The 16,031-nt window shown below is 56.2% G+C and overlaps 1 protein-coding gene across 1 annotated transcript; it reads right to left on the bottom strand.

The window, feature by feature from the left end:
* Window positions 1–1,471: 1,471 nt before the first annotated feature.
* KMT5C (lysine methyltransferase 5C) lies at window positions 1,472–8,651 on the bottom strand. Its single transcript, XM_040251900.1, has 9 exons — window positions 8,572–8,651; window positions 6,708–6,966; window positions 6,363–6,528; window positions 5,887–5,996; window positions 4,926–5,089; window positions 4,791–4,810; window positions 3,068–3,204; window positions 2,823–2,983; window positions 1,472–2,643 (listed from the first exon to the last, which is right to left on the bottom strand). The coding sequence occupies exons 2-9, from the start codon at window positions 6,815–6,817 to the stop codon at window positions 2,144–2,146; spliced, it is 1,368 nt and encodes a 455-aa protein (XP_040107834.1). The 5' UTR covers window positions 6,818–6,966; window positions 8,572–8,651; the 3' UTR covers window positions 1,472–2,143.
* Window positions 8,652–16,031: the final 7,380 nt, after the last annotated feature.

Below are 16,031 nucleotides of genomic sequence, written 5' to 3'. Positions count from 1 at the left end.
TCACTGCTTTCTCATCTCCATTGTTTTAGGGTCCAGACACTTTTGAGGGTTGGACAAAGGCTCTCAGCCCTCTGGGCTCAGAACACGCACGAGAATGTGCAGTTTCTACATGGGAAACGGGGCCCTTGGAACCTCCAGCGTCCATCCAGGCTGACTCCTGCTCAGCTGTCACATTTGTCTAGAAGGCATGGACTTCTTGTTTAGAGGGACGGGTTCCTTAGTGACTGTGTCAGCCATCTCTCTTCATCCTCCTCACTGCCACTTGCTGACTGGGAGGCCCTCCCCCTCCTTACTTTTAACCTCAGGGAGAAAGCTAACAAGGTTCAGCAGGACTCGCATGGAAAAAAAGACACTTTCTCGTTCTAAAAGGAATCAAACAGGCTACACATAAATGGTCTTTCCTGCTGGCTCAAATGGTAAAGAGTCTGCCTGCAAGGCAGACCTGGATTCTATCCCTCGGTCAGGAAGATCCCCTGGAAAAGGGAATGGCAGCCCACTCCAGTATTCTTGCCTGGAGAATTCCAGGGACAGAGGAGCCTGATGGGCCACAGCCCATGCGGTCACAAGGAGTCGGACACAACTGAGTAACTTTCACTTCAAACTTCAAACATATATGAAACGAACTTTAAAGTTAGAAAGAATAGTCACCTGCCTTGAACTGGCCACCCCGTTGGCCCACCCGGGTCTTCCGACAGTCCCATCAGTCCCTCCACGTTCCTCACCAACACAGCCTGGCCTTGTCAGCCTCCAGCGTAAACTTTTCCATGGTTGTCATGGAGGGGATAAACCAGGGCCTGCAGCCCACACCTGACCCCCAACACTTGCGATATGGTCATGAGGCCTCAATGAACAAGAAGGAAAATGTCCACAAGACACTTTGCAGGGGGTTGGGGGGGGTCACCTGCTGTTAGGAAGCACTGATTGTCAGCTGTTAGTATTTCTGTAAAAGGGGGTTGAGGTGAAAATTAAGAGGTGGTGGGAGGAGTTCTCTGGTGGTCCAGGGGTTAGGATTCTGGGCTTTCACCACCATGGCCCCAGGTTCAATCCCTGGTCAGGGGACTGAGAACAGAACTGGATCTCAAGAAAGGAGACGATTCACTGTCCTGGCCTCATGGAGCTAGGCCAACCCACATGACACACATGAGGGACTCTGACTTCAGACAAGGGTGATCTGGCCCCACATGACCCAGGGTGTCACTCTAATTGCTGGACCTCAGTTATCTCATCTGGAAAATGGGCAGACTCCCCTCCTGCATGAGATGATGGGTCTGGAAGCATTCTTCACAAGCACAGTTTGTGTGGTAGTGTGATTCTTGCCTCTGTACTTGGCCATCCTCAGAGTCCACTGTCCTTTCACCCTCCCAAGCTTCTTAGGGGCCAAAGTCTGGTCTCCCCATCAAGGCGTAGGGTTTCACCCTCCCAAAGGACATCTCTTTAGAACATAAATCAAAATGAAATGCTTCCAAGAGCACTGCTTATAACAACGTTTTAATAAAATAAAATAAAAAGTTCAAGTGCTTCCAACCCCCCAACATATCCCATTCTGGTGTGGGGGAGTGGAGAGACCCCCCACACCCCAGTAGCACCAGGGATAGCACCATGAGAAAGATGAGGTCGCACCCGGCCTCCCTGAGACCCACGGGGGTGGTGGGGACAAGCCCCTGGCCAACCCCCCTCAGCCCCCACTCAGACAGTCACAGGCTGAGAGCAAACTGACCCCCCCTCCCCCACAGGGCAATGTCTAGGGAGGCCACTCAAGCCAGCCCCACCTCCCCCAGGCCTGCGGGGCAGCCCTGCCCCTATGGCTTTGCTCCCTGGGCAGAAGGTGGTGGGCAGGGAACCGCTCTTTCAGCCCTGCGGCCCGGGCTGGGGACGGGGACGGGGGCGGGGAGGGGGCAGTGGCCAGGGCTCCCTGCCAGGGTGGGGGTGGCTCAGGGGTCAGCAGTCATAAAGGATCAGGGGTCAGATCCCTGGGGGTATCCAAGCCAACCTGCCCCCAGGTCAAAGCTGTGCTGGAGTCGAAGGTCAATTCCTTCCCAGAAGTCCAAAAACTCCTTCTGGAGGTGGCTCCCCAAGAAGCTGGGCAGGAGGGGACCAGGAAGGACACCCTGCTCTCCGGGCCCAGGTCTCCCTGTCTAGCCCATCACGGCCCATCACTGTTGACATCCAAGTCAATGGAGCCATGGCTGACCACCAGCCGCAGGCGCTTGGGTGGGGAGAAAGGGGTGAAGGCAAGGGCCTGCTTGGGGACGGCGATGGGGCCTGGGGTCCCGGCGGGGGCAGGGTTGGCAGTGGCAGGCAGGGCTGGCGCCACGCGGCTCAGATCCACACGGACCACAGAAGGCAGCCCATAGCGCCGGGCCCAGTGCCAGTCCTGCTGGGGGGCCCAGCAGGCGCGGGGGGCCTGACCCAGGGCCACCCGGGCCTCTGCCCGCAGGCAGCAGTGGGGGCCGCAGCCTCCCCACCGGTGCAGGGAGATGCGGGCAGCTCGGAGAACCGGAGGCGGCGGGGCTCGCCGGGGTTGCAGGCGTCGGCGCCTCCGGGGACGCACCCGGAGCTGGGGCTGAGGCAGCCACTGGAGCCAGAGGGGCGAGGCATCGAGTCGGGTGCTGCAGGGCGGGGGGCGCAGGGGCTGGCAGGCGGCTGTGGAGGCCCGGGGGAGGGGAGAGGAAAGGGTAGCTTTGTGAGCAGGGCTCCCGCAAGGGCGCACAGCTCCTGCTCAGGCTGGCCGCCTCCAAGGCTCTTCCTGGAGGGATGAGAGAGGCGGAGGGCAAAGACGGGGCAGGGGACGGGCCCGCGGACAGTGCCCACCCCGTGCTCACCGCAGAAGGGGTCCCGGCGCAGCGGGGGTAGGTGGGCACAGGACCGGGGCCCGTCCAGACCTTGCTGCAACCGCCGCTTGGTCTCCCGGAGCTCGTACTTCTCCAGCGGCCGGGGTGGCAGGGGCTCCCTGGGCCGCAGTCGGAAAGCGCCCTCCCCTCTCCTGGGGGTGGGAGGGCGGTGAGGAGGGAGGGCTGGGCCCCCGAGGACGCACTTCCGGCTCCCTGCCCCAAGGTCCTTGGCCCACCTCTCGCAGGTGTAGCATTCACAGTGCTCATTCTTCTCGCCAAAAAAGCCCTCGCCGTAGAAACAGGTCACCTCGTCCCCCGGCTCGATGTCCCGGAGCACCTTCACGCAGGCTGCGTTTCCATCTGCAGGCACAAACTGGGGGCCAGAGGCTCAGCGCCCCGCCCTGGGGGTGGCTTGGCTCCCCGCCCCCACCTCCTGGCCTGGCCTGGGCCCCTGGCCTCACTGCCTGCCCCTGGGATGGGCAGGGGCCGAGCCCCAGGACACGCCCTGCCCAGGGCCTGCCCTCTGTGCCGGCTCCTTGATCCCCCCCTGCTTTGCCGGCTCCCGCCCTCGCTGCAGGACGATGACCTAACCAGGCCTGGCAACGCAAAGGAACCGCTCCCTCCGGCCCGTCCCCTGGCTCCTCGGTGGCCGGCCTGCACAGCCTGCTTCTGCCGCCTCCCCTTCTCCAGGCCCGGGCCCACCCCCAGCCCCAGTCCCGGATCACCACCCCCCTCATGTGGCTGCTCCTGCCTCTAGGTTCCTCCTCTGGGAGAGGTGGGACTCCCACCCACCCGCCTGTCCATCTGTCCGCTGGTCTGTTCATCCCAGGCTGGCACACTCCTGGGAGTGGCCCTGGCCTCTGGCCTGCCTGACGCCAGGACAGCTGCCCGGCGTCTCCCGAGCAGGCAGTGCCAGGTGTCCGCATTCCCTCCGTCCCTAAGACCCCTCTGGAGCCAGCCCCTCAGGGTCTCCCTGCCCTGGGCTACCCACCAGCCTCAGCCTGTACCCCACGGGAGCCGCCGTGGGGTGACCGAGCTCACACGCGAGGGGAGCCCCCGTGCCGCGGCCTCCCGGCCCTCCAGCCTGACGCCCCATCTGAGATGCCCTAGCGGGCGCCCCTTCGCCCTCAACACCTGGGAAAACTCTCCTCCTCCTCCAGTGCCTGGCTCTGACTGGTACAGCCTCGGCTCTGCATCACGAGGGGGCTGGCACCCCCCTCACCAAGCCCTGCCTCCTCTCCCTCCTACCCACTGTCTGTGCCCCAAACCCCACAGAACACTGACACTCAGCGGCCTTCACAGTTGTGCCAGCAGGCAAGTTCTCATCCTTTCCCATCTGAGAAGAGAAACCAGGGCCCGGGCGGTGGAGCCAGGACTCCAACCTCCTCACATGGGGGGCTCTGGAGGATGGCCAAGGCCAGGGAGGCCCACACTCACAGGGCAGACGCCCAAGGCCTTGCTGGGCGTCACCCCTCAACTCCCTCCCACGAACTCGGTTCTCCACACACACAGAACAGGGGGGCCTCTCTCTGCCTCCCAGGGCCTCCTATCAGGAGGAGCCCTGGATCTCCAGGAGGGCAGGGCTCTCTCTGACCTCACTCCCGGGGCCTCCCCCGCATCCTGCTATCATCACAGCTGCAGGGGCTTCTGCCTGGGAGGCCGGGCAACAGGCACAGGCAGGGGCACCTCGGGTCTGCCCACCACCACCCTCCCCCTCAACCGGCCCCGCCCCCGGCCAAGGTTCGGAGCGGGGGCACTGCAGCCAGCAGGGGGCAGTGTGACTGCGTCCCAGTGTGACTCTACCAGAGCCCCCTCCTGCCTCCCGGCACGGGCAAGGACGGGTGGGAAGCTGCTCGGTCAGGTAGGGAGACCCCCCCGACAGTTTCTAGCTCTTCACTGACCCGAAAGCTCCTCCCCACGTGCCCCTTCCTCCCCGGATGTGGGATCCCCAGGTCTCACCTTGCAGTTGGGTTTGCAGTCTGGAGCCAGTTGTGAGGGTGCAGGGGAGAGAAGAGACTCGGTTCAGAGGAGCCGGAGAACTGGGGCACGCCCCTCCGCCCCTACCCCTGGGCCGGCCCCTAGCCCCGCCCCCACCGTGGTTGATGAAGGCGGCAGGGCCGAGCCACAGCTGAGCGCTGCGCTTGCGGGTCGAGTACATGATGCTGAAGTCGTTCTCCCCGGCCCTCAGCAGCTCCTCGTCGGCCTCCCGCAACTCCGCGATGCAGCCCACCAGCAGCTCCAGCTTCTCGTTCTTTTTCCTGCCAAGAAGCCGGCTCGCTGTGGGTCAGTGAGTACCTCCCCAGCCACCAGCACTGGGGACAGGGGCCTCTCATCCCAAGCCTCCTGTGGGAAGAACTGATGCAGGCCAGCGCGCTCCACCACCCAAATGTCTCTGAAAGTCACACTGCTGCCCTACACCCACAGATGCCTGGTGGGCATCCTCTCCTGCTTTCGGCTCCTCCGGCGCCCACTGCCTCAGCTTCCCACGGTCCAGTCCTGCCTGGAAGACCCCCCCCCAACCCAGGCACCCCAGGCTCTTCACTAGACCCTTCAGTCACTCTGTGGGTCTCAGCCTCGGCCTGGCTCCCAAGTACACTCTCGAAATCCCCAGGCAGGCTAGGATGCACAGCTGTGGTCAGCCCTGTGAGCTTGCACCACTACCACCTCCCTTTTCACTAGACTGCACGCAGAGGGCAGGGTTCCTCTTGCTTACTGTCCTGCCCTCATACCCAGCAGTGATTGCTACTTGGCGGGGGGCAGCCTGGTGAGGATGAGAGAAAGGACAGCAGTGCACTCTTGGGCACAAGGTCAGTCCTTTCCCAGCAGTCCCGGGAAGCCTGGGTCGCTGGAGGGGGTCTCATCTCCCGGAGGGCTGTGGTAGGCCAGGGGGGTCCTGGGGGCCAGGCCCCGCCTCCTTTCTCTCAACACTGACATCTACATTGCCCTGTTGCCACAGTGCTGGGTCTCCTCCACGACAGAGGGGGTGTCTTCTCCCAGCTGTCCCCGGGGAGAGATGCCTCCTGCAAGGCCTGGGCTGCGAATCCTGCCCTCTTACCATGCGCGAGTTGACACAATCTTGGCTCCATTTGTCTCCATGGAATAACGGGTACAGGGCAAGATGGTGAAGCCACTTTCAGGCAGGAAGGCGCGGAGGTAGCGATAGATCTGGGGGAGGTGAGGGGGTGGGTGGGGTGAGGAGCTGGGGCAGGGTCGTCCTTGGCCCTCACTCTCCTGGGTTCTAGTCCTGCTCTACCACTGACTCACTGTGTGGTCTCAGGGGGCTCACTTCCCCTGTTGGGGCCTCAGTTTCCTCATCTGTCAAACGAAGATGTTAGACTCCATCTCAGAGGGCCCCCCAGCGAGCCTGTCTTAGCAGTCTCTGAGCCTTGCTTTAGATGGTCCCAATGGATAGGAAGTCAGGGAGTCCTGGGGGGCTGCGCTGAGGGTCTGCCCGATAGGGCGGAGGGCCCGGGACAGGTCGGGGAGACAGAACATGAGGGCCAAGGGGAGGAAAGGGAAGGGCTCCCTCACGTGGGTCTTGAGGGCAGCCTCCTGCCGTGGGCCCCGGCTCTGGAAGTAGTGGGCCATCCAGCCTCCCAGCGTCAGGGCCCGGTACGCAGCCTCCAGGTCCCGCTGCCTCAGGAAGGCCTCCAGAGCTGAGCGCAGGTGGTGCTGTCGTCGCAGGGGGGGCACGGGGCTGGGGGAGAGGGCATGCCTGGGTCCCAGGGCCTTGGCCTATTCCCTGTGGGCCTTCCCAGGCTCCACCCCCACCCCCGCTGGGAGCTGAGAGGAGGATGGGGCAGAGGGGTGGTGGTGGCGGGGCAGGGGTCCCGGGTCCCGATATCGCTGGGTCCACCCTCCCCCGGGTTGCCTCACCTGACGTTCATCTTGTGGGTGCGGAAGCCGAGGTAGGGGTCCAGGACGAGGCTGGTGGCCAGGTCGTCATTCTCACACAGTTCTCTGGCGGTTACTCTGTCGGGCCCCATGGTGCCCCACGCACCATGCTGCCTCTGGTGGCAATGGCAGGGGGTGGGGAACTCGAGGCAGGGGCGCAGCACTGGGATCCCGAGTGTATGCTTGCTCTCTGCCACTTGTGAGCCCTGTGAGCCTGGGGCAGGCCCTTTGGCCTCCTCATCTATAAAGCGGGGAGAGAAGCAGTACTGACTTCGCAGGGCCCTCAGTGAAGGCGAAATGCAACAAGTGCTTCTGACACTGGGGAGACCCCCCCCCCAAGAAATGCCAGCCACCATCCTTAGTAGCTGCACCTCGGCAGCCTCCTGAGCACAAACATAAACCACTTATGACAACTCCCCCGCCCTTGCCCACGCACACACATTCATAGACCCCATGTGTGCACGCAGATTCCCTAGGACTCCCATATACACGTACGTACACACGTACACACAGACACACACGCGCGCGCGCGAAGGCACGCAAAGGTCCCTACAGACCAGGGAAGGCTGATTAATTGGCAGTCTGCGATAACCCTGAAGGCTTAGTCCTGCAGGAGGTGGGAGTCAGGGGACCCCCAGCAGCAGCTCCTGCCCGGCCAGAACCGCTCGTTCCTCAGCCCACCCCCACTTTCCCGGCCTTGGCCACCACCCCCCTCCCCAGCAGCCCCCGGGAGCCCTCCTCGGAAGGCTCGGGGTGAAACCTCAGGCAGTCTGGAGGAGGAGGGGTGGTGAGGGGAGGGAAAGCCGAGGAAGGCTCCAGCACCTGCTCTCTCTCCAAGGATTCCGGGGGAGGGGCGCGGAGGACAAAGCGGGGGGAGGGGGGAGAGAAAAGGAACGTGTGGAGAGGCAGAGGAGGCCCAGCAAAAACACGGGAGAAGGACGGCGATTAGCAAAACGAAAACAAAACAAGCCTCCTAACCCCGACGGCGGAGGCCTGCCCGGGGGGTCGACGGGGGACTGCGAGGAAGGGGCGCTACAGCGGCTGAGAAAGGGGGCAGAGACCCCAAGGCAGAGGAAAATTAAAGAGGAGGCGCTGCGGGACGGCGCTGGGACGGAACTGAAGCTGCAGACGGGCGAGGGGGTAAAGGCAAAATGCGGACGCCAGGCAGGGAGAAGGCCCGGGCTGCCCGCGGGGAGGCTTGGGGACCCAGTGAGGACCCCAGGAAAAGCCAGCAGGGAGACCAGGGGTCCAGAGAAAGCAGAGAAGGACCTGGAGGTCCAGGGAGGGTCCTGGAAAGGTAGAGGGGGGCGGTCCAGGGGTTCCACAACGGGGTTGGGGAGGCAACCGGGGCCTGGGGGAGTCCGGGGGCTCCAGGAAGGAACCTGAAGAGCCGCGAGGAGCACGCCCGGGCTCTAGGGTAGGGCCTGGGTAGGCAGTGAGAACCCAGGCTAAAGGGCTGAGGTGCTGAGGAAAACTGGGGGGAGCAGACACGGGCCTGGGGAAGACCTTGGGGGAGGGGTGGTTTCCAGGGGCCTGGGCAGGCGGCGAGAGTGCAGGGGACGCGCCTGAGGGCCAAGGACGGGAGTGCAGAGTCAGAGGGCGAGCTGCGGGTCCAGGGAAGGGCCTGAAGCGCGAGAGCGGGGACTAGGGGAGGAAGCACAGGGAAGGGGCTGGGCACCGAGAGCAGCCTGAGGCTCGCCGAAGGGCCAGGAGACGTGGGCGCCTGGGCACGAGGAGGGGCGGGCGGGCCAGGGGACAGACGGGGCTGGGGACGACCGGGAGCCAAGGCGGCGCGGGGCGGGGGCCGAGAAGGGGCTCAGAGGTCGGGCCCCGCGCCGCCCCTCACCCGCTTCTCCTCCTCCTCCTCCTCAGGCGCCCGCGCCGCGGCTGCCACCACCTCCCACAGCCTCCTCCAGCTCTCGTCAGACCGGGTCGCCGCGCCTCCAGTTAGCCCCGCCGGGCCCACCCCGTCACGGCCACTACGGCCTCCCATTGGCCAACGTCTCCGCCACTCTTCAATTGCTTAGAAGCTTGCGCCGCTCCCATTGGTCAGGCTCCGTTCTTCCCCGCCCCTATAGCCCCCCTTCGGTGCCCCTACAGAACCCCGCCACGCCCGCGCTGCCGTCAAAGCGCCGCCAACTGCACCTAGTGGCTGCCGCCCCTGTCCCTCCGCTGCTGCCATGGAGACGTATCCCCGCCCACAGCCAGAAGGTGACGCTCTCATTGGCCGAAAGCGCTGTCGTTCCGGGAGAAACTCGGGTTTGGGTCGGGTTATTTGGGTACAAGAGGGAAGAGGGAGGGTTCCGTCGGCTACAGAGCCCGAGTGTGATTGGTTGGCCGTGGAGCAACTCATGCTTCCATTGGCTAAGGTCTCCGCCTATCACCGTTAGGGTAACGCCCTCCCTGTTCTCCTTCTCTGGCGAAACCTTCGGCCACCAGAGGGAGAAAGCAGGAAAGCCGCGGCGGACCAGGCAGGGGGTTGAATGCGCGCGCACTTCTGTTCTTTCTTTCCATCCCCCTTACCCCCAACTCGGCTGGACCTGCGGTTGCCAAGGCGACAAAACTTTATTGACAACCCTGCCGAGTACAAAGGGCTTTTCCTTTCCTTCCCCGTTCTAGATCACCTTCTTGTCCCCCCAAAAACCCTGTTTAATTTTGAATAACTACAATAACAGTCTGTGGGCGAATCGATCATAAAGAGGGAAGTGGGGGCTTTGGAGAAAGCCGTGACTCATGGGGCGCTCTCATGGGGCACCCCCGACCCCCCCAATAGGGATCACCCTCCTGCTACAATCCTAGAAGCGAACTCAATTAGCAATTCATCATAATTACGCTCAGAATAATAAGCCTCACATTTGGAGCAGGCGGTCTTTGTTTTGTTGACTGCTAAATATTCTGTGCTCTTGGAACAATGTGTAGTATGGAATAGGTGCTTCGTTAATTTGTGCTGAAGGAATGAATGTATGAAGCTGGTTTCTGCAAACAGCCCTTCTGTGACTGTGGAGAAGTGGCTTGCTCTCTACGGGCCTCAGGCTCACATCTATAAAATGAGAACCCCTCTTTGAGAGATCTTCCTGAACACCCTCCCCAGGGTCTTTCATCTGTGCTTCCAGGCTCTCACCTTCTGTTCTTACTGTCCCTTCCCCAACTAGGACTTAACCTCAGACCTGAGACACCCCCAACTTAGGCACATCCCCCCCACTTCCGCCAAGGATGGCTCAGACAGTAAAAGAACTCGCCTGCAATGCGGGAGACCTGGGTTCGATCCCTGGGTTGGGAAGATCCTCTGGAGGAGGGCATGGCAACCCACTCCAGTATTTTTGCCTATAGAATCCTCAGGGACAGAGGAGCCTGGCGGGCTACAGTCGCAAAGAGTCGGACACAACTGAGCGACTAAGCACTGCCTACAGCATCTTCACGTAGGGGAATGCTATACAGCAGTGAAAGTGAGTGATCCAGCAGTCGGTATATCAGCCTGGACAATCCCAAAGCATGCTGCTAGTTGCAGAAGTTTACAGAGTCGAATGCATACGGTTAAAGAAAAAAAAAAAAAGAAAGAAAGAAACAGGAGTTGTGTGTGGACATGTAATAAAACGCAAACTTGCCTAGGTATGACATGGGGTGGGGGTGGGGGGTGCCCTAGTGGCGACCCCTGGGGGAAAGCGGAAGGAATGCAGTCAGGAAAGCTACTCAGGACATTCTTACCTGCAATTATTTTTTCTAAGCTGGCAGGTGGAAGCTTTGAATTCACTATATTCCCTGTTTTTTTCTACATGTCAGAAATATTTCATAATGTAAATAAAATTTTGACCCGCCAATGCCACTTCCAGGGTATTATGCTAAAGAAATAATGGGAAAGTGTTAGAGTATTTAGATGTTTGTCTCAGCATTTGTTGAAAAAAGCAAAAAAATAGGAAAAACTGTAATGTCCAACTGTAGGAGATTGGTCTGACTGATTACAGCATACCCCTAAGATGGAAGAACAGCAGTACCTAATAGTTAACTGAGCTCTTAACACATGCCAGTCACTTTGCAAATAGTCCTGTGCTTGTGAGCTAAGTCTCTTCATTCGTGTCTGACTCTGCGAGGGATAGGCTATTAGCCCGTTTTACAGATGAGCAGACTGAGGCTTTCCGAGGGGATGTAACTGACCATCAAATCATAGAGCTTCTACTCTCAGCCCCTACTGCTACATTGCCCAGATAGGATCCAGCTTGTTCTCCACCCACAGATGACATAAGAGACACCCTGGGAAAAGAATAAATCACTGACACACGCTACAACTTGGATGAGCCTTAAAAGCATCATACTGGGTAAAAGGAGCCAGACACAAAAAGTCACATATGGAGTGATTCGATTTCTATGAAATATCCAGAACAGACAGAAAGAGAGACAGAAAGCAGATTTGGGGAATTCCCTGGTGCGCCAGTGGTTAGGACTCTGTGCTTCCGCTGCAGAGGGCACAGGTTCAATCTCCGGTTGGGGAAATAATATCCCGAATGCCGCATAGCAACAAAACAAACAACCAAACAAAACCCCAAACAGGTCCATGGTTGTCCGTGGCTGGGGAAGAGGAGAATGGGGAGGGACTGATATCGGATGCGGGGTTTCCTTTTCTGGATGAAGAAGTTCTGGAACTGGAGAGGAGTGACGGTTGCCAAGTGCCGTGCGTGTGCATAATGCCACTGAATTGCATACTTTCAAATAGTTAAAATGGGGCTTCTTGGGGGCCCAGGGGTTAAGACTCTGCCTTGTAATGCAGGGGACACCGGTTTGATCCCTGATCCTGGAAGATCCCACATGCTGCGGGGCAACTAAGCCCAAGCGCCACGACTACTAAGACTGCTCTGGAGTCTGAGAGCTGCAGCTACTGAGTCCACGTGACGCAGCTATTGAAGCGCGCTCCACTAGAGCCGGTGCTCCACAACAGAAAAGTCACCGCAGCGAGAAAATCGAGCACTGCACAGAAGAGCGGCCCCCGCTCTCAAGCAACTGGAGAAGAGCCTGAGCGGCTAAAAACAAATAAATATTTTCTAAAAAATAAAGTGGTTAAAACGGCAAATTTGACATTACATATATTCTGCCACCAAAAAATCAAGCAAATAAAAACAACAACAAAAATAGAAATGCCACCAAAAAACAAAAAGAGAGAAAATTATAATCACCTTGAGAATGTAGTGAAAATATGGATTCCAAGGTTTATCCTCTAGAGAGCCTGGTCAAGTATTTAATAACTAATTATTTCAGGACGTTGCTGCACAAAGTGTAACCATGGACCAGAGAATCAAGCAGGATCCCTCAGGCGCTTGGTAGGAATGCAGAGTCTCAGGCCCCCACCCCTGACCTCCTAAATCAAAATCTCCCAGACTGGTGACTCAGATTCCCAGGATGTTTGAGAAGCGTCCCTTAGAAGACGCCTTGTTGCAGGTGGCTTCCTCAGACCAGACATTCACTGCTGGCGAGATGTTTTGGGCTTGTTAACTCTCAAGGTTGCAGGTGAACTACTAAGGGGCGGGGGTGGTGATTTAGTCACTAAGTCGTGTCTGACTCTTGCAACCCCATGGACTGTAGCTCGCCAGGCTCCTCTGGCCATGGGGATTCTCCAGGCAAGAATACTGGAGGGGGTTGCCATTTCTTTCTCCAGAGGATCTTTCTGACCCATTGGCAGGCAGATTCTTTACCTCTGAGCCACCTGAGACGCCCTGTTTACTGAGCATTTATTTTCTAATCTGTCAAAAAGGCCACCGTAGCTTAGTGAGAATCTGGAATTACTGCCTGGCCTCAAATTCTAATTCCGTCATTGACCAGTTTTGCGATGTGTTTTTGTAAATTAGTCACCCTCTGAGCACCTCAGTATCCTTCCCTGTTTGGATTTTTATTTATTTTGGGCCACACTGTGTGGCACGAGGGATCTTAGTTCCCTGTCTGGAGATTGAATCCCTGCCCCCTGCATTGGGAGCACTGAGTCTTAACCATCAGACCTTCAGGGAAGTCCCCTGTCTATAAAATGAATTAAACAGTTGCTTCTGCATAAGATTTGTTGTTGCTGTTTATTTGCCCAGTCATGTCCAGCCCTTTTGTGGCCCCATGGACTGTAGCCCACCAGGCTCTTCTGTTCATGGGATTTCCCAGGCAAAAATGCTGGAGTGGGTTGCCATTTCCTTCTTCCCAACCCAGGGATCAAACCCAGGTCTCCTGTATTGCAGGCAGGTTCTTTACTAACTGAGCCACCAGGGACGCCTACTAAGGGGGAAAGCTAGCTATAAAACAGCAACTCCAAGATGATCTTTTATTTTGGGGTAAGGTGTACCATACAGTTTGTGGGATCTTCGTTCCCTAATCAGGGACTGAACATGTAACCTGGGCAGTGAAAGCTCAGTGTCCTAACCACTGGGCCTCCAAGGAATTTCCTGGATGATCATATTTTGAGGGGAAAGGTATATCTGTTTATGTGCACGTATAAATTGAATGATTAGCGGAAGGACTTGGAGAAAAGGAAACTTGGTACACTGTGGGCGTGTAAACCGGTGCACCCACTATGGCAGACAGTGTGGAGTGTCCTCAACGGATTAGAAATAGGATTATCATGTGGTTCAGCAATCCCATTTCTGGATACATACCCCCGGGAAATAAAATCACTGTCACAAAGAGATGCCTGCACCCCCAACTTCATTGCAGCATGAGTCATGATAAGCAAGACTTGGAAACAGCCTAAGTGTCCAAGGACAGGTGACTAGATAAGAAAATGTGTATAAAGACAACGCAGTGTTCCTCAGCTTTGAGGAAGGAGGACCTCCTATCGGTTGCAACCACATGCATGAACCTGGAGGACATTGTGCTCAGTCCGAAAAGACAGACACAGAAAGGCAAATACTGCGTGGACTCATTTCTAGGTAGAATCCAGAAAACAGCTGAACTCATAGCAACAAAGAGTGGAATGGTGGTTGGGAGGTGGTAAGGGGAGGTTGGTCAAAGGGTACAAACGTCCAATTATAATATGAATAAATTCCAGGGGTCTAACATACAGTGTGGTGACTATAGTTAGTAATAAAACATTGTACCTTTGAAATGTGTTAATAGTAGAGTGTTCTCACCTCTCCCACCGAAAGGGTAGCTCTGTGAGGTGTTAATCAGCTTTGTCATGGTGATGATTCCATAATCTATGTATATCAGAAAAACCATGTTTCACACCTTAAATATCCATAATTTTTGTTTGTCAGTCTTACCTGAAAAAAAGCTGGAAAAAAATAAATGGTTGCTGGGGAGGTGTCTCTCTGTTTTCACGTATTACTTGTGTAATAGCAAAATGCAGCTGCCAGCTAAGATGGCAGAGGAATAGGTCGGGGAGACCACTTTCTCCCCCACAAATTCATCAAAAGAACATTCAACGCTGAGTAAATTCTACAAAACAACTTCTGAATGCTGGCAGAGGACATCAGGCACCCAGAAAAGCAGATCATTGTCTTCAAAAACAGGTAGGAAAAAATATAAAAGACGAAAAAAGAGACAAAGGAAGGAGGGAGGGAGCTCCGACCCGGGAAGGGAGTCCTGTCCCGGGAAGGGAGTCTTAAAAAGAGAGAAGTTTCCAAACACCAGGAAACACTCTCGCTGCTGAGTCTGTGGCGAGCCTTGGAAGCACAAAGGGCAATGTAACAGGGAGGAAAAATGAATAAATAATTAAAACCAACAGATTAATAACAAAATGCATTTGTTGTTCAGTCACTGAATCATGACCAGCTCTTTGTGACCCCGTGTACTGCAGTAGTCCAGTATCCTCTGCTCTCCAGTGTCTCCCAGAACTTGCTCAAACTCATGTCCATCGAATCGGTGATGCCATCCAACCATCTCATCCTCTGTTGTCCTCTTCTCCTCTTGCCTTCAATCTTTCCCATCATCAGGGTCTTTTCTAATGAGTCAGTTCTTTGCATCAGTTGGCCAGAGGATTGGAGCTTCAGCTTCAACTTTAGTCCTTCCAATGAATCAGTTCAGTTCAGTTCATTTCAGTAATTCAGTCGTGTCCGACTCTTTACGACCCCATAGACTGCAGGATGCCACGCTTCCCTGTCCATCACCAACTCCCAGAGCTTGCTCAAACTCATGTCCATCAGGTCGGTGATACCATCCAGCCATCTCATCCTCTGATGTCCCCTTCTCCTCCCACCTTCAATCTTTCCAAGCGTCAGGGTCTTTTCCAATCAGTCCATTCTTTGCATCAGGTGGCCAAAGTATTGGAGTTTCAGCTTCACCATCAGTCATTCCAATGCATATTCAGGACTGATTTCCTTTAGGATGGACTGGTTGGATCTCCTTGCAGTCCAAGGGACTCTCAAGAGTCTTCTCCAACACCACAGATCAGAAGCATCAATTCTTTGGTGCTCAGCTTTCTTTATAGTCCAACTCTCACATCCATACATGTCTAGTGGAAAAATCATAGCTTTGACTACACAGACCTATGTTGGAAAAGTCATGTCTCTCCTTTTTAACATGCTGTCTAGGTTGGTCATAGCTTTTCTTCCAAGGAGCAAGTGTCTTTTAATTTCGTGGCTGCAGTGATTTCATCATCTGCAATGATTTTGGAGCCCCCCAAAATAAAGTCTCTCACTGTATCATTGTTTCCCCATCTATATGCCATGAAATGATGGGACCACATGCCATGATCTTAGTTTTCTGAATGTTGAGTTTTAAGCCAACTTTCTCCCTCTCCTCTTTCACTTTCATCAAGAGGTTATTTAGTTCTTCACTTTCTACCATAAGTGTGGTGTCATCTGCATATCTGAGGTTTTTGATATTTCTTGCAGCGATCTTGATTCCAGCTGTGCTTCTTCCAGCCCAGCGTTTCTCATGATGTACTCTGCATATGAGTTAAATAAGTGGGGTGACAATATACAGCGTTGACATACTCCTTTCCCAATTTGGAATCAGTCCTTTGTTCCATGTCCAGTTCTATCTGTTGCTTCTTGACATGCATAGAGATTTCGCAGGAGGCAGGTAAGGTGGTCTGGTATTCCCATCTCTTGAAGAATTTTCCAGTTTGTTGTGTCACGCGAGTGTACGTTCCTCGATTCTTTGTCTCGTCACAACAAAGATTTGGAGTGATGGACATTAAAGCCCCCTCGGCATGTCACAGCTCTCAGGTCTTGGATAGACCGTGTTATAGCTCTTAGACAAATCAGTCTTACAGCTCTATTTTATTTAGAAAGTGAAAGTGAAGTCACTCAGTCGTGTCCGACTCTTTGTGACCCCGTGGACTGTAGCCCACCAGGCTCCTCTGTCCATGGGATTCTCCAGGCAAGAATACTAGAGTGG

This window comes from Oryx dammah, unplaced genomic scaffold (assembly GCF_014754425.2).
Source record: "Oryx dammah isolate SB20612 unplaced genomic scaffold, SCBI_Odam_1.1 HiC_scaffold_13, whole genome shotgun sequence".
Taxonomy (NCBI): Eukaryota; Metazoa; Chordata; class Mammalia; order Artiodactyla; family Bovidae; genus Oryx; species Oryx dammah.
Note: the sequence above shows the minus strand (reverse complement) of the source record. Positions and strands in the feature narration are given on the sequence as shown.

Coding starts and splice junctions, on each gene's coding strand:
- KMT5C (XM_040251900.1), bottom strand. CDS start 6,817: ATGGGGCCCGACAGAGTAACCGCCAGAGAACTGTGTGAGAATGACGAC. Junction 6,529..6,707: donor ACCCACAAGATGAACGTCAG/GTGAGGCAACCC, acceptor CCTCTCCCCCAG/CCCCGTGCCCCCCCTGCGAC. Junction 3,205..4,790: donor ACTGCAAACCCAACTGCAAG/GTGAGACCTGGG, acceptor TCTGGCCCCCAG/TTTGTGCCTGCAGATGGAAA.